The 18,316-nt window shown below is 46.7% G+C and overlaps 1 protein-coding gene across 4 annotated transcripts in view; it reads right to left on the bottom strand.

Moving 5' to 3' along the window:
• Positions 1 to 18,316, bottom strand: part of RABEPK (Rab9 effector protein with kelch motifs) — a 32,899-nt gene that overhangs the window by 13,440 nt on the left and 1,143 nt on the right. For 2 of the 4 annotated variants that reach the window (XM_032165123.2, XM_032165120.2), the window contains exons 3-5: positions 16,076 to 16,134; positions 11,651 to 11,808; positions 5,894 to 6,046 (exon numbers count right to left, since the gene is read on the bottom strand). In XM_032165123.2, the coding sequence (XP_032021014.1) occupies positions 5,894 to 6,046; positions 11,651 to 11,808; positions 16,076 to 16,128 (364 nt within the window). In that variant the 5' untranslated portion in view covers positions 16,129 to 16,134. Of the gene's footprint in view, positions 1 to 5,893; positions 6,047 to 11,650; positions 11,809 to 13,209; positions 13,344 to 16,075; positions 16,135 to 18,316 lie in introns of all 4 variants that reach the window. The other 2 variants (XM_058445227.1, XM_032165122.2) reach the window with 2 other exon arrangements.

Here is an 18,316-nt window from a genome sequence, read left to right as displayed (position 1 = left end):
ACTAAACAGTAAATGCTAAACAAATATTAATTTCCCCATTTTACAGATAAGAGAATTGAAGTAGGGATGGATTAAGTCACTTTTTAAAAGTGACATGGCTAGCCAGGCTCGGTGGCTCATGCCTGTAATCGCAACACTTTAGCAGGCTGGGGCAGGTGGATTGCTTGAGCCCAGGAGTTTGAGACCAGCCTGGGCAACATGGAAAAACCCTGTCTCTACAAAAAAATACAAAAAAAAAAATAGTCGGGTGTGGTGGCGTACGCCTATAGTCCCAGCTACCTGAGAGGTGGGAGGGTTAACTGAGCCTGCAGCGGTTGAGGTTGCAGTGAGCCAAGGTCACACCACTGCAACTCCAGCCTGGGTTACAGAATAAGATAAAGAAAGAGAGAGAGAGAAAGAGAGACAGATAAAGTGACATGCCTAAGAAATGGCTGAGTTGGAATTTAAACTCTGTTTCAGTAACACCAAGATCTATGTAATTCCCACTCCTCTGACTGGAGAATAAAATTTCACCACCTAGATAGATATATAGAAGCTTATTTCTTTTAAGGATGAAACCTGGATTTTATAGAAGCAGATGCATTAATTGAGCACCCTCAATGGGCAGCATCATTTCCCTGGGCACTGCCATCTCTGGTGTCTTCACTCGAGCCTGGGAAGTGAGCAGAAGTATCTCTACTTTTAGGTGGGGAAACTGAAGCTCTGCACATTTAAATCCTTTCCTGCAGGTTATAGCATATGTGTGTAGCAGAGCAGGAGTTTGAACTCAGTTCTTTTTTTTTTTTTTTTTTTTTGAGATGGAGTCTCGCTGTGGCTCCCAGGCCGGAGTGCAGTGGCGCAATCTTGGCTCACTGCAAAGCTGCGCCTCCCGGGTTCACGCCATTCTCCTCCCTCAGCCTCCCGAGTAGCTGGGACTACAGGCGCCCGCCACCATGCCCGGCTAATTTTTTGTATTTTTTTTTTTTGAGACGGAGTCTTGCTCTGTCCCCCAGGCTGGAGTGCAGTGGCGCAATCTCAGCTCACTGCAAGCTCCGCTTCCCGGGTTCACGCCATTCTCCTGCCTCAGCCTCCCAAGTAGCTGGGACTACAGGCGCCTGCCAACACGCTCGGCTAATTTTTTGTATTTTTAGTAGAGACGGGGTTTCACTGTGTTAGCCAGGATGGTCTCGATCCCCTGACCTTGTGATCCGCCAGCCTCGGCCTCCCAAAGTGCTGGGATTACAGGCTTGACCCACCACGCCCGGCCTGTATTTTTTTTTTAGTAGAGATGGGGTTTCACCGTGTTAGCCAGGATGGTCTCGAGCTCCTGACCTCATGATCCGCCCTCCTGGGCATCCCAAAGTGCTGAGATGACAGGCGTGAGCCACCGCGCCCGGCCTGGACTCAGTTCTATCAGAGTCCCATACTTGCTCTACCATAACACACCAAGAAATTGTCTTTTGTAAAAGGTCTGCATCCAATATATAAAATGCCACAGGAAACATCTGTAATATGTGTGGGACTCAAATGGGGACCTGGAGACTGAAAAAGTCTCAGCCTATATCCAAAGCAAAATGTAGCTGTCTCTATAGTTACAGATGTTGGAGAGCTTTTGGATCTTAGAGGGAGCTAGAAAGGTATACATGTCACCTCAAGGCCCAGAAGACCCTGGGGCTGTATTGCTGCCAAGTCAAACACCAGCACAAAGAATCACAAAGGAGTCCTGAGCATTTGAAGGACTTGCCTTGGTAACAAATGCAACTAAGTACATATTTCATATTTCTTGGGCATGATGTCAAATTATATTTTCTAGGAGAGAAAAGGGATACGATAGAAAACCACCCTCTTTATTATAAAAATTAGCTGGGCATGGTGGCATGCACCTGTAATCCCAGCTACTCGGGGGGGCTGAGGCTGGAGAATCATTTGAACCTAAGAGGCGGAGGATGCAGCGAGCTGAGATCGCACCACTGCACTCCAGCCTTGGCAACAGAGTGAGACTGTTTCAAAAATAAAATAAAAAAATAAAATAAAATAAAATAAAATCACCTTCTTTGGCAGAAGCTTTCCATATTCTCACTTTATTTTATTTCAATGGATACCATTGTTGAAAATCAAAAGGCCAGGGTTCCAGAACTGATTTCCCTTTGCCAAACCTTAACTACATCAACTACCACAACAATTATTGAGCATTAATTATGTGCCAGATGCTGTGTTTATTTAAATCCTTGACAAATTAACAAGGTAGAAACTATTATTATCCAATGTGACAGAAAGCAGAGGCAGAGAGAGGTTAAATCACTTGTCCAAGGTCCTGGTTAGTGCATAGCAAAACAGAGACCCTCATCTGTGCCCTTAACCACCATATCATACTGCTACTCCTCCAAGCAAATTTTCTTCACAATTAGCCAAATGGTCTGCCAAGTGTCTACTCTCTTTTTTTTTTTTTTTTTTTTGAGACGGAGTCTCACCCTGTCACCCAGGCTGCAGTGCAGTGGCGCGATCTTGGCTCACTGCAACCTCCACCTCCCAGGTTCAAGCGATTCTCCTGCCTCAGCCTCCCAAGTAGCTGGGACTACAGGCACTTGCCACCAAGCCCAGCTAATTTTTTTTTTGTATTTTTAGTAGGCAAGGTTTCAGTATGTTGGCCAGGCTGGTCTGGAACTCCTGACCTTTTGATCCGCCCTCCTCGTCCTCCCAAAGTGTTGGGATTACAGGCATGAGCCACCACGCCCGGCCGTGTCTACTTTATTTCTGACAGTGTTCCTTCTGTACCCTGAGTATTCAACAATGAACAAACTCTTCTCTTCAAAGCACTTATGTTCCACAGAGGGAGGGCAGGGAAGAGGAAGGAAGACAGGAAATAAATATCCAAACAAATAAATCAAATTAAAAGATAACATACTGTCTAAATGTGCTGAAGGAATTTAAATACTTGACATATAAGAAAATTTGGTCCTAGTTCCTGAACTCTGACCAACTATTGTAAAATAGTTTATTTTTATTTTTTTTTTTTACCGGGCAATACTCAACAAATGTATTAGGTGGGCAACACCCCAAATATATTGTTGATAGAGGGAACTGAGCAAGAGTTGGCTGACATGTGAAAAATGTCCAGGTCAAAAAATGCTTTTTTGAGAGGGAGTCTCACTCATTGCTCAGGCTGTGGCGCGATCTGGGCACATTGCAACCTCTGTCTCCTGGGTTCAAGCGATCCTCCTGCCTCGCCCTCCTCAGCAGCTGGGACTACAGGCATGCACCACCACGCCTGGCTAATTTTTGTATTTTTAGTAGTGACAGGGTTTCACCATGTTGGCCAGGCTGCTCTCGAACTCCTGACCTCAGGTGATCTGTACACCTCAGCGTCCCAAAGTGCTGGGATTACAGGTGTGAGCCATCGCGCCGGCCCAAAATGCATATTTAAACTATGTACAAGTGTTTTTGCCTATCAAATTAGCAATGTTTAAAACTGATAAATTCAGTGCTGGTCAGTAATGAAAGAAACACTGTAAAACACAGTTGGAGAGAGGATAAACTGGAAAAATCTTTCTGGAGAGCAATTTGGTAGTATGTATCAAAACCTTGAAAAGGTTCACAGTATTTTACCTAGTCTTTTTATTTCTTGGCAGGAACCCTAAGAAAATAATTTGAAATACAGCCTATGACTTCTGAATGAAGATGTTCACTGCTTTGTTAATTATAATGGAAAAACCTGAAAAGAACTAAATATTCATAAATGGAGGAATTATGGTATTATGGAGTATTTTATATTTAATGGAGTATGATACAGCCATTAAAAATTATGTTGGCCAGGTGCAGTGGCACATATCTGTAATCCCAACACTTTGGGAGGCTGAGGCAGGCAAATTGCTTGAGCCCAGGAGTTTGAGACCAGCTTGGGCAACATGGCAAAACTCTGTCTCTACAAAAAATACAAACAAATTAGCTAGGCATGGTGGCAAGAGCCTGTAGTCCCAGCTACCTGGGAGGCTGAGGTAGGAGGTTCACCTGAGCCTGGGTGGTTGAGGCTGCAGTGAGCTATGATCATACCGCTGCATCCCAGCCTGGGCAACAGAGTGAGACCCTGCCTCGAAAAAAAAAAAAAAGTTAACAACAACAAAAAAACCCAAAACAAAACAAACGATATTATATTAACAAAGCATTGTTATTAATAACAAATCAATTATTTTTGCTAAAGCCAAAAAAAAAAAAACCCCACCTATTTCTCCTGGGATTATGAAATTAAAAGGAAAAAGTTATGAACGTGTAAATATAGTATGATTTCAGGCTTGTAAAAACAGAGAAAAGACGGGAAAAAGACAGAAAGCTGGGCCGGGCATATTGGCTGACGCCTGTAATCCCAGCATTTTGGGAGGCTGAGGTGGGCGGATCACCTGAGATCAAGAATTCAAGACCAGCCTGGCTAACATGGAGAAACCCCATCTCTGCTAAAAATACAAAATTAGCCAGGCATGGTGGCACATGCCTGTAATCCCAGCTACTTGGGAGGCTGAGGCAGGAGAATCGCTTGAACCCGGGAGGCGGAGGTTGTAGTGAGCCGAGATCACACCATTGCACTCCAGCCTGTGTAACGAGTGAAACTCCGTCACAAAAGAAAGACAGAAAATTGGTAATAGCCTTAATATAATAGGATTGTGGATGACTTTTTCCACTTATTTGTACTTTTCAAGTATTTTACAATGAACATAAATGATATTTGTAAAGAGAAAAACAAAAACAAACAAACAAAAGGCAAAAAGACAAGTCCACTTCCCCACAGGTGGTTTAGCAACCTCCTCTCAGTAGTGATGTTCCCAAACTGCTTCCTCTATGATAAAACTACCAGTGATGGAAACAGCAAGATATGAAAAATAAAAACAAACAAAACGAACAAACAAAATGTCTTGCCAGTGAGACAAGTTAGGAACTTTGTACTTTTGGCAAAAAGAAACATACTAGGAGGATCCAGGTCAGTGTTTCTGAACTTTGGCACTACTGACATTTTAGGCCAGATAATTCTTCCCTGTGGTGGCTGTCTTAGGCACGACAGGATATATATACAGCATATCTGACCTCTACCCTCTAGAAGCCATTAGCCCACCCTACCCCCAGTTGTGATAACCCAAAATGTTTCCAGATAGGGCCAGATGTCCCCTGGGGGCACAATCGCCTTTACTGGAGGACCACTAATCTAGGTGACTTGGATTCTAAGCCTGGCTCAGTCACTGACTCTCTTGTGACTTTATTTTTTTAAAAATTTTTTTTCTTTTTCTTTTTTTTTTTGAGACAGAGTCTCACTCTGTCTCTCAGGCTGGAGTGCAGTGGCATGATCCCAGCTCACTGCGATCTCCGCCTCCCGGGTTCAAGCGATTCTACTGCCTAAGCCTCCTGAGTAGCTGGGATTATAGGCGCCCACCACCATGCCCAGCTAATTTTTGTATTTTAAATAGAGATAGGGTTTCCACCATGCTGGCCAGGCCAATCTCAAACTCCTAACCTCAAGGGATCTGCCTTCCTCAGCCTCCCAAAGTACTGGGATTACAGGCATGGGTCACCACACCCGGCCTCTTGTGACTTTAGGAAAGTCACTTTCCCCTTGATAAACCTGAGTTGCCCACTTGGCATAGCTGTTCTCTGAAGTCCCTTCCAGCTTTGACACTTAACAAGTTAAAAATTGTATGTGTTACCAACAATTGTTTTTCTTCTGTTGTTTTCAGATTATGCTACAAGTTAAAATTCCTGTTTTCTATGTCAGCAAAGTTAAATGGTAATTAGTATAATCCAAATGTACTGGAATTATAATTGGATTTATATATATATGTGTGTGTGTGTGTGTGTGTATATATATACACACATATATATGCATGAACATTTATTTGTATGTATGTAAATAAAATAACCTTTGGCTACTTACCAGGATTCAGGACTTGTAGACAATTTCGATTTCCTGATTGGTTGGCACCTCCAAATACCCAGATACGGTCAGGTGTGCAGGAGGGAATGAAGCTAGCATGTTCATACCGGGGCAAGAGGCCCTTGCAGGTAACTAAGTCCCACTGGTGTTTTCCTGGAAAACATTTCACCCAGTTCCTAGATTGGGGCTGCCAACTGTTATATTGGTTGGCACACTTGGGGAGGGTCATGAGAAGAGGGCCATAAACATAAATGAAAACCACTGAATCACTTAAAGAGCATGTTGTCAACCTCCAGAAAATTCTATAATAGATACTTAGGGGGCTGTCTGCCTAGTCCATAGACCCCGTTCTATGGAAACTGTCCCCACTTTGTAAACCACAAGGGTAGATCCCAGATGACATGTTTGTACCACACTTTGACTTTGTAGCTTTAGCTGATTGGGTTGAAGGTAGCCAATGAAACTAGAATGAGCCAACAAGATCAAGTGCTTCCACTGTCTCATGATCCTGGGCTCTACTTCCTGTCCTTGAATTCTTTGAAACACGCCTGTATGGGCCGGGTGCAGTGGCTCATGCCTGTAATCCAAGCACTTTGGGAGGCCCAGGTGGGCAGATCACGAGGTCAGGAGATTGAAACCATTCTGGCCAACATGTGAAACCTCTCTCTACTAAAATACAAAAAATTAGCCAAGCATAGTGGCATGCGCCTATAGTCTCAGCTACTTGGGAGGCTGAGGCAGGGGAATCACTTGAACCTGGGGTTATTTTACTTGGTTAACCAAGCGGAGGTTGCAGCCAGCCAAGATTGTGCCACTGTACTCCAGTCTGGGAACACAGCAAGACTGTCTCAAAAAAAAAGAAAGAAAGAAAGAAACACGCCTGTATCTGACTAAATAAATTCCTCCTTTTTCCTCTGGTTTAAGTGAGATTCTGTTACTTGCAAATAAATGATGGCTGGCTAAGACAAGTTCACAGAATAGTAATACCTAAACTTGGTCGGGCACGGTGGCTCACACCTGTAATCCCAGCACTTTGGGAGGCCGAGGCAGGCGGATCACGAGGTCAGGAGATCGAGACCATCCTGGCTAACATGGTGAAACCCTGTCTCTACTAAAAATACAAAAAATTAGCTGGGCGTGGTGGCAGGCACCTGTAGTCCCAGCTGCTTGGGAGGCTGAGGCAGGAGAATGGCATGAACCCGGCAGGCAGAGCTTGCAGTGAGCTGAGATCGTGCTCCAGCCTGGGTGTCAGAGTAAGACTCTGTCTCAAAAAAAGAAAAAAAACCTAACCTTTATTATTAATAGTTATTTTACTTGGTTAACCAATTACACAAGACCTTTACAGGCATTATCTTGTTAGATCTGAAGCAAGTTATTATCCCTACTTTATAGAGCACTGAGGTCCAGATGGTTGAGATGGTGTAGCCAGGGTCACAAAGCTATTAATAGGTTGCAATAAAGATGTAACTTGAACTAATTTAATGTAATTGAGAGCTAGAAGTGATTTAATTTACCTTTGAATTTTTTTTTTTTTTTTGAGATGGAGTCTTGCTCTATTGCCCAGGCTGGAGCACACTGGCGCGATCTCGGCTCACTGCAACCTCTGCCTCCCAGGTTCAAGCGATTCTCCTGCCTCAGCCTCCCAAGCAGCTGGGATTAAAAGCGTGTGCTACCATGCCTGGCTAACTTTTGTATTTTTAGTAGAGATGGGGGTTTCACCATGTTTGCCAGGCTGGCCTCGAACTCCTGACCTCAAGTGATCCGCCCGCCTCGGCCTCCCAAGGTGCTGGGGGATTACACCTCGTCCAGCCTACCTTTGATTTTTTTAGTGCAGGGAGTAGAAATTCAAATGCCTAGGCAGGAGTAACAAAAACTGTGGCAAACTGGAGAATAAGAGCCCTCTTGATAGGTGGCAGCTCAGTTCCAAATAATTGTTGCCATGTAGACAGGCAGGCCTACTGACATTAGATTTTCCAACATTATCAAGAGAAGCCAAACCATTTAAATTTTTATATGTAGATTTCTGCATAATTGGTTGGTAAACAATTTAAGATTAGGCTGGGCGTGGTGGCTCACGCATGTAATCCCAGCACTTGGGGAGGCCGAGGTGGGTGGATCACTTGAGGTCAGGAGTTCAAGACCAGCCTGGCCAACATGGTGAAACCCCATCTCTACTAAAAATACAAAATTAGTGGGTCATGGTGGCGCGCGCCTGTAGTTCCAGCTACTTGGGAGTATGAAGCAGGAGAATCACTTTTTTTTTTTTTTTTTGAGACGGCGTCTCGCCCTATCACCCAGGCTGGAGTGCAGTGGCGTGATCTTGGCTCACTGCAAGCTCTGTGGGTTCATGCCATTCTCCTGCCTCAGCCTCCCGAGTAGCTGGGACTACAGGCGCCCACCACCACGTCTGGCTAATTTTTTTTTGTATTTTTAGTAGAGATGGGTTTTCACCGTGTTAGCCAGGATAGTCTCGATTTCCTGACCTCGTGATCCGCCCGCCTCGGCCTCCCAAAGTGCTGGGATTATAGCCTGGTGAGCCACAGTGCCCAGCCCAGGAGAATCACTTTAACCCAGGAGGCAGAGGTTGCAGTGAGCCAAGATCGTTTGAGACTCCATTTCAAAAAAAAAAACTTCAGATTAAAACAATATGGAAATGTTCCATGGACCTAACAAAATACGTAAGTGGGCCACCATTGTTCAACTTCTGCCCTTGTGTAGAGCAAAGAATAATCGTTTCTTTTTTTTCTTTTCTTTTTTTTTTTTTTGAGACAGAGTCTTGCTCCGTTGCCAGACTGGAGTGCAGTGGCGTAATCTTGGCTCACTGCTACCTCTGCCTCCCAGATGCAAGCAATTCTCCCACCTCAGCTGGGACTACGGGCACAAGCCATCATGCCCAGCTAATTTTTTTTATATTTTTAGTAGAGACAGAGTTTCACCATGTTGGCCAGGATGGTCTCGATCTCCTGACCTCGTGGTCTGCCTGCCTCGGCCTCCCAAAGTGCTGGGATTACAGGCGTGAGTCACCACGCCCAGCTAATAATCATTTCCTTTTTTTTTTTTTTGAGACAGAGACTCGCTCTGTCACCCAGGCTGGAGTGCAGTGGCACGATCTCAGCTCACTGCAAGCTCTGCCTCCCGGATTCACGCCCTTCTCCTGCCTCAGCCTCCCGGAGTAGCCGGGACTATAGGCGCCCGCCACCATGCCCAGCTAATTTTTTGTATTTTTAGTAGAGACAGGGTTTCACCGTGTTAGCCAGGATGGTCTCGATCTCTTGACCTTGTGATCTGCCTGCCTCAGCCTCCCAAAGTGCCAGGATTACAGGCGTGAGCCACCGCGCCCGGCCCCAGTTGTTTCTTAATAGCAGGTTCATTCATTCATTCATTTAAATACTTATAGAGCACCCACTCTGTACTAAGCCCTGTGGTAGTGTCTGTGATATGATGATGAGGAAAATATGCTATCTGTTTCTAAGGAGTTTATGTTCTTGTGGGGCAGATGGACAAGAAACAATCACATGTGATAGGGCTGTGAAGGCAGACAGGATGGAAGAGCACATAAGACTATGGACATAGAGAGTCATGTAGTGCCTGAATGAGTCCAGAGGTAACGGGAAAGGTTCCTGGTAGAAGTGACATTTAATCTGAAATCTGAAAGATATAGAGTAGCCAGATGATAAAAAAAGGGAAAAACATTCCTAGCAGAGGGATCTGTGTGTGCAAAGGCGTGGAGGCCAGAGAGCTCAAGCTGTGTTCAAGGAACTGAAGGATATCCAGTGCAGCAAATGTGGGTTGGAGAGAGCCAAGAAATGAGGTTGGGACTGGGCTAGGTGGCTCACTGCTGTAATCCCAGCACTTTGGGAGACTGACGCAGGCAGATCACTTGAGGTCAGAAGTTTGAGACCAGCCTGGCCAACATGGTGAAACCCCATCTCTACTAAAAATACAAAAATTAGCCAGGCTGGTGGCACGCGCCTGTAATCCCAGCTATTCAGGAGGCAGAGGCAGGAGAATTGCTTGAACCCGGGAGGCAGAGGTTGCAGTAAGCCAAGATTGTGCCACTGCGCTCCAGCCTGGGTGACAGAGCGACACGCTGCCTCAAAAAAAAAAAAAAAAAAAGGCTGGTGTGGTGGCTTACATGCGTAATCCCAGCACTTTGGGAGGCCGAGGTGGGAGGATCACGAGGTCAGGATTTGAAGACCAGCCTGATCAACATGGTGAAACCTCATCTCTACTAAAAATACAAAAATTAGCTGGGCGTGGTGGTGCACACCCGTAATCCCAGCTATTCAGGAGGCTGAGGCAGGAGAATTGCCTGAACCCAGGAGGCAGAGGTTGCAGTGAGCAGAGTTTGTGGCACCACTGCACTCCGGCCTGGGCAACGGAGAAAGACTTGGTCTCAAAAAAAAAAAAAAAAAAGGGAGGTTGAGAAAGGTCTGAAATAGGGAATGACATGGTCAGATTTGTATTTTAGATGATATTCACTGGCTAGATACAGAAAATGCACTGTATAGTGGGTAAACTTGGAAGCAGGGAGGCCGATGAGGAGGCTATTGTAAGTCTAGTTGAGAGAAAACAGTGGCTTGGACTACAGTAGTAGTAGTGGAAATGGACAGACATGGATAAAGATAAGAGATATATAGGCTGGGCGTGGTGGCTCACTGTAATCCCAGCACTTTGGGAGGCCGAGAAGGGCGAATCACGAGGTCTGGAGTTCGAGACCATCCTGGCCAACATGGTGAAACCCAGTCTCTACTAAAAATACAAAAGATTAGCTGGGCGTAGTGATGGGCGCCTGTAATCCCAGCTTCTCAGGAGGCTGAGGCAGGAGAATCGCTTGAACCTGGAAGGCACAGGTTGCGGTCAGCCGAGGTCATGCCACTGCACTCCAGCCTTGGCGACAGAGTGAGACTCCGTCTAAAAAAAAAAAAAAAAAATTAGCTGGGCATGGTGGCGCATGCCTGTAATCTCAAGTACTTGGGGAAGCTGAGGCAGGAGAATCACTTGAACCTGGGAGGCAGAGGTTGCAGTGAGTGAAGATCGCGCCATTGCACTCCAGCCTGGGCAATAAGAGCGAAACTCCATCTCAAAAAAAAAACAACAAAAAACAAAGATAAGAGATATGTAGGGCTTGGTGATATATCAGATATGTGAATAGAATGAGTGGTGGTAGTCATCAATGTATCCTACAGAAATATTGATGAATAAATGGCTGGACCACCAGGGCTCCATAAGGGTTCTCTCCCCCTAAACAAGGAGGTACTGGTCAGATGAATGTGTGCCAGGGGCCTGCTAAGAAACCTTAGGGATCTGTCAGTGATGCTCACTTTTTCTTTTTTCTTTTTTTTTTTTTTGAGACGGAGTCTTGCTCTGTTGCCCAGGCTGGAGTGCAGTGGCCTGATCTTGGCTTACTGTAACTTCTGTCTCCTCGGTTCAAGTAATTCTCCTGTCTCAGCCTCCCAAGTAGCTGGGACTACAGGTGCCCACCACCACACCCGGCTAATTTTTTTTGTATTTTTAGTAAAGACGGGGTTTCATCAAATTGGTCAGGCTGGTCTCGAACTCTAACCTCAGGTGATCCACCCATCTTGGCCTCCCAAAGTGCTGGGATTACAGGTGTGAGCCACCACACCTGGTCCTGGCCTTTTTTTCTTATAGGAAAAACCTGCTGGTGTTTTTAGGAATGCCCTGCTCATGGCTAGCAGCACACAGCCCTGTTCTCTGGCCACAGGGCATGTACTCTGCAGCTGCTGGTCTTACCCAGATCCATGGCATGCACGTCTGAGAAGCTTCTGTTTGGATTTGCTCCCCCAACAATGAAGACCTTCCCTCTCTTGGCATTACCAACTGGGGGTAAATATGAACAGCTGTGGCCAACTCGAGCACAGGGGATGTCTCCAGGGAGAGTCAAGGTGTACCTGCCAAAGGAAGGATGTATTCAGGAGGCCTGAGCCGAGAATAAACGCAGTAGTGTGTAATCCCTAGCAGCTGGGATTACAGGCATGTGCCACCACACCTGGCTAATTTTGTATTTTTAGTAGAGATGGGGTTTCTCCATGTTGGTCAGGCTGGTCTCGAACTCCCAACACCTCAGGTGATCCGCCCGCCTCAGCCTCCCAAAGTGCTGGGATTACAGGGGTAATCCACTGTGCCTGGCTGGACAGCAACAGTTCTTACTACAAAAGATGATTGTGAAGACTAAGACAAGATGTCAAAACAGGGCAGGGAAGGACTCAATAAATGGTGGCGAGAGATTTATGTGCCACCACATGGTAACCAACAGCCCTGGGGCTCTTGCCACTAGCCAGTGATTCCTCCCCATCAAAAAAATTATCCAGAATTTACTGATTTCAGAGCTTTTCCAGTTTACCCCCAAAGCTCAATCTGATGGAAGCCAAAGCTAGCACTCTGAAAAATCACATACAGGATTTGGTCATTCCACTATCTCTCTCTCTCTCTTTTTTTTTTTTTTTTGAGACAGTCTCGCTCTGTTGCCCAGGCTGGAGTGCAGTGGTGCAATCTTGGCTCACCATAACCTCCACTTCCAGGCTTCAAGTGATTCTCCTGCCTCAGCCTCCCAAGTAGCTGGGACTTCAGGCGCGCACCACCATGCCTGGCTAATTTTTGTATTTTTAGTAGAGATGGGGTTTCACTATGTTGGCCAGCCTTGAACTCCCAGCCTCAAGCAATCCTTCTGCCCTGGTCTCCCTAAGTGCTAGGGATGCGCCCACCGCACCCGGCCCGTTCCACTCTCCACAGTGATTCTGAATGCTGACTGAGAAAACACACTTGAAGTTTCCTGATTGGAAAAGAAAATTCTGTAGCTGTTTTTCAGGCCCTGTCTTATTTGACCTCTCTGGTGTTTGGGACTCCTGACCTCTCCCCCCTTCTTGTGCCTTTCTCCCAGCCTGGCTTTCCCACATCCCTTCCTTTGGTTCTGCACTCACCTTTCTGGTTGTCCTTTCTGCTTCCTTCTCCGACTCCTTTCCTACCAGCCACCTCCTGACTCTCAGTCATCCTCAAGATTCTCTTTTCCTCACTTTACATTTGCTTACCTGATTAATGTTATCTGTAGTGATAACTTCAATTACCACTCATCTATATATTCATCAGTGGTTGCCAAACCTGTTTCCCATTCAGATCTCTATTCTGATGTCACTTAATCTACACAAAACCCCTTTGAGGGCTGGGTGCAGTGGCTCACGCCTGTAATCCCACCACATTGGGAGGCCGAGGCAGGCAGATCATGAGGTCAAGAGATTGAGACCATCCTGGGCAACATGATGAAACCCCATCTCTACTAAAAATACAAAAATTACCTGGGCGTGGTGGCAAGTGCCTATAGTCCCAGCTACTTGGGAGGCTGAGGCAGGATCGCTTGAACCCGGGAGGCGGAAGTTGCAGTGAGCTGAGATCGTGCCACTGCACTCCAACCTGGCGATAGACCGAGACTCTGTCTCAAAGACAAAGACAAAAACAAAAAAACCCTTTGAGGATAACAGCTGTTACCATCATCTAAGTTTTACAACGGAGGAACTAAAGCTTAGAAAGGTTAAGTAATTTACCAAAAGCACACAGCCATCCAGAGATGGTGGATATAACAAAAAAAAGTCCCTGCCTTGATAGCCCTTACAGACTAGTTGGGAAAAGAAACATTCAACAGTTTCACAACTATCTGTTTCACTTCAATTGTGGTAGAAAGGAGTACAGAATATACAGCATGAGGACATGCATATCTTAGGAGGGTCTCACCCTGTAAGGAGCCAGGGAGATAGGGTGGTCAGAGAAGGCTTCCTGAAGAAGCACCATTTGGAGAGAGATCTGAAGTATGAGTAGAAATTAGCTGGGTTGGGCCGGGCGCGGTGGCTCACGCTTGTAATCCCAGCACTTTGGGAGGCCGAGGCGGGTGGATCAAGAGGTCAGGAGATCGAGACCACGGTGAAACCCCGTCTCTACTAAAATTACAAAAAAAAATTAGCCGGGCGTGGTGGCGGGCGCCTGTAGTCCCAGCTACTCGGAGAGGCTGAGGCAGGAGAATGGCGTGAACCCGGGAGGCGGAGCTTGCAGTGAGCCGAGAGCACGCCACTGCACTCCAGCCTGGGCGACAGAGCGAGACTCCGTCTCAAAGGGTAGGCCAGGTGTGGTGGCTCACACCTGTAATCGCAGCACTTTGGGAGGCTAGAGTGGGAGGATCACCTGAGCCCAGGAGTTTGAGACTAGCCTAGGCAACATAGCGAGACTGCGTCTCTGTAAAAAAAAAAAAAATTAGCTGGACATAGTAGTAGACACTCATAGTCCCAGTTACTTGGGAGATGGAGATGGGAAGGTTACTTGAGGCCAGGAGGTCGAGGCTATAATGAGCCACAATTGTACCAATGCATTCCAGCCTGGGCGGCTAGCCACAGAGGAAGACCTTGTCTCAAAAATAAAATAAAATAAGCTGGGCAAAGAGAGGGACAAAAAGTGGAGGGAAAGAGCAGTCCAGGCAGAAAGAGCAATCCAGGCAAAGAGACCAGCATGAGCAGCTCCTAAGTGGAACAGTGCACAGGGCACAATAAAGAAGAGAAAGAGAACAAAGGAACATGTCATGGGATTTGAGGCTGGAAATACAGGCAGAAACATTTTGCAGGGACCATTGGGCCAGTTTAAGAAGTCTAATTTTTTTGTTTGTTTGTTTGTTTTGAGACGGAGTCTCCCTCTGTTGCCCAGGCTGGAGTGCAGTGGCACCATCTCAGCTCGCTGCAACCTCCACCTCCCAGGTTCAAGCAATTGTCCTGCCTCAGCCTCCTGAGTGGCCGGGATTACAGGCATGCACCACCACTCCTGGCTAATTTTTACATTTTCAGTAGAGACGGGGTTTTGCCACGTTGGCCAGACTGGTCTCAAACTCCTGGCTTCAAGTGATCCACCCACCTCAGCCTCCCAAAGTGTTAGGATTATCGTTATGAGCCATTGCGCCTAGTCAGGAGTCTGATTTTTTTTTTTGAGATGGAGTCTCGCTCTGTTGTCCAGGCTGGAGTGCCTCAGCCTCCCGAATAGCTGGCACTACAGGTGCCCACTACCACGCCTGGCTAATTTTTTGTATTTTTAGTAGAGACAGGGTTTCACCATGTTAGCCAGGGTGGCCTCGATCTCCTGACCTAATGATCCGCCCGCCTCAGCCTCCCAAAGTGCTGGGATTACAGGCGTGAGCCACCGCTCCTGGCCTTTTTTTTTTTTTTGAAACGGATTCTTGCTCTGTGGCCCATGCTGGAGTACAGTGGCACAATCTCGGCTCACTGCAACCTCCACCTCCCAGATTCAAGCAATTCTCCTGTCTTAGCCTTCCTAGTAGCTGGGACTACAGTCGCACACCACCATGCCAGCTAATTTTTGTATTTTTAGTAGAGACGGGGTTTCACCATATTGGTCAGGCTGGTCTCGAACTCCTGACCTCAGGAGATCCACCCGCCTTGGCCTCCCAAAGTGCTGGGATTACAGGCATGAGCCACCGTGCCCAGCCCAGGAGTCTGATTTTTATCCCAACACCAACAGGGAGGCACAAAAGGGTTTTAAGCTAGGAAATGCCATGATTGGCTTTATTCTGGGTACAGAGCAAGACAGATGCATGGAAGCCAGTCTGGAGTCTCTCCTTCAAGGTCCTGTTGAAGAACTGCCACCTCTCTACAGCCTTCTGTGGGCCCTGACTCAGAGCAGATCACATTTTATCACCATCACCTGCTTAGTCTGTAGTCCCCAGTACACAGAGACTATTTACAATTTTACTTCCAGCACCCACAGAGCAGCTGCCCCCATCAGGCCAATGTTAGTTGTTGAATAAAGGGTTGTTTGAACAAACAGCCAAGAAACAGTGAAGCCACTTTAATCCAAACCTAATTTCCTAAAAATCTCAAAAATGAGTCAGAGCTCGGGGGAAGACACAGCATTGGAGCTGAGGATGCCAGATGGTCAGTGCCTTACTCTTTCTGGTAAATGGATTTTAATAAAATTAACATCTTCTCTGTGATAATTACTGCCCCCCATCTTTCCACTGAAGACCTTCTCAGACAGTTTGAGTCTAATTACCAGAAACTGCAGACAGTTTCATCTCTACCCTTTTTCGTTGATGATCAAATATGTTAGTAAACTACTTATAAATGAAACAAAAACTCATGCTTTTCTGTGTCCGGATCCTTCCTTACAGACCATGTTGCTTTCCTGGGCTTGTCTCCAGGTTCCAAGACTGGCAGCTGCTTCATGGTGTCCTATGCATAAGAAAGAAAGGCACTTTTTAGACACTTACGATTATCATCTTAATCAATTCAACCTCCTTTTAAACCTTTCCTGTTGAATGTACTAATTTCTAGGCCTGATTGATTTGAATAAGCACCACCAACTTTTCATCTTTATTTTTATTATTTATTTATTTATTTATCTGAGATGGAGTTTCGCTCTCATTGCCCAGGCTGGAGTGCAATGGCACGATCTCGGCTCATGGCAACCTCTGCCTCCCAGGTTCAAGCGATTCTCCTCCCTCAGCCTCCCGAGTAGCTTGGATTACAGGCATGTGCCACCATGCCCGGCTAATTTTTGTATTTTTAGTAGAGATGGAGTTTCACCATGTTGGTCAGGCTGGTCTCGAACTCCTGACCTCAGTTGATCCACCTGCCTCAGCCTCCCAAAGTGCTGGGATTACAGGTGTGAGCTACCATGTCTGGCCTATGTATTTATCTTTTTTATTATTATTATTTTTAGATAGAGTCTCACTCTGTTGCACAGGTTGGAGTACAGTGGTGCGATCTCCGCTCACTGCAACCTTTCCCTCTCAGGTTTAAGTGATTCTCCTTTCTCAGCCTCCTGAGTAGCTGAGATTACAGGTGCCCACCCACGCCCAGCTCATTTTTCTAGCTTTTCTAGTAGAGACGGGGTTTCACCATGCTGGCCAGGCTGGTCACTAACTCCTGACCTCAGGTGATTTGCCCGCCTCAGCCTCCCAAAGTGCTGGGATTATAGGCGTGAGCCACTGCGCCTGGCTTTATTTTTTATTTTTATTTTTATTTTTATTTTTTGAGACAGAGTCTCGCTCTGTCACCCAGGCTGGAGTGCAGTGGCGCAATCTCGGCTCACTGCAAGCTTCGCCTCCCGGGTTCATGCCATTCTCATGCCTCAGCCTCTCCGAGTAGCTGGGACTACAGGCGCCCGCCACCACGCCCGGCTAATTTTTTTTGTATTTTTAGTAGAGACGGGGTTTCACCGTGGTCTCGATCTCCTGACCTCGTGATCCGCCCGCCTCGGCCTCCCAAAGTGCTGGTATTTTTATTTTTTCTGAGATGGAGTCTCACTCTGTCACCCAGGCTGGAGTGCAGTGGCACGATCTTGGCTCGCTGTAACCTCCGCCTCCTGTGTTCCAGCAATTCTCCTGCCTTAGCCTCCTGAGTAGCTCAGATTACAGGCGCCCGCCACAATGCCTGGCTAATTTTTAGTAGATATGGGGTTTCATCATGTTGACCAAGCTGGTCTCAAACTCCTGACCTCAAGTGATCTGCCCGTCTCGGCCTCCAAAAGTGCTGGAATTACAGGCGTGAGCCACTGTGCCAGGGCAGCAGCTTTATTGATTGATTGATTGATTGAGATGGAGTCTCACTCTGTCACCCAGGCTGGAGTGCAGTGGCAGGATCTCAGCTCACTGCAACCTCCGCCTCCTGGGTTCAAGCTATTCTCCTGCCTCAGCCTCCGGAGTAAGCTGGGACTACAGGCAAGTGCCACCACATCCGGCTAATTTTTTTTGTATTTTTTGTAGGGACGGGGTTTCACTATGTTCGCCAGGCTGGTCTTGAACTTGGCTCGCCTCGGCCTCCCAAAATGCTGGGATTATAGGCGTGAGCCACTGAGCCCAGCCATTTATTTATTTTTTAATTAAAAATAGAAACGGGGCCGGGAGCGGTGGCTCATGCCTGTAATCCCAGCACTTTGGGAGGCCGAGGTGGGCGGATCATGAGGTCAGGAGATCGATACCATCCTGGCCAACATGGTGAAACTCCGTCTTTACTAAAAATACAAAAAAAAATTAGCTGGGCGTTGTGGCGCACGCCTGTAGTCCCAGCTACTCAGGAGGCTGAGGCGTGAGAATTGCTTGAACCCAAGAGGCGGAGGTTGCAGTGAGCCAAAATTGCGGCACTGCACTCCAGCCTGGCAACAGAGCAAGACTCCATCTCAAAAAAAAAAAAGAAAACAATAGAAATTGAGGTTTCACTTTGTTGTCCAGGCTGGTCTCGAACTCCTAGCCTCAGGCAATTCTCCCACCTCAGCCTCCTAAAAAGCTGAGATTACAGGCGTGAGCCACTGCTCTCCACTCAAAGGACAAAATATTTAAAGAAGCTGAGAAATAGGCCGGGCGCGGTGGCTCACGCTTGTAATCCCAGCACTTTGGGAGGCCGAAGCGGGCGG

Source organism: Hylobates moloch, unplaced genomic scaffold, assembly GCF_009828535.3.
Source record: "Hylobates moloch isolate HMO894 unplaced genomic scaffold, HMol_V3 SCAFFOLD_10, whole genome shotgun sequence".
Classification (NCBI taxonomy): Eukaryota; Metazoa; Chordata; class Mammalia; order Primates; family Hylobatidae; genus Hylobates; species Hylobates moloch.
Note: the sequence above shows the minus strand (reverse complement) of the source record. Positions and strands in the feature narration are given on the sequence as shown.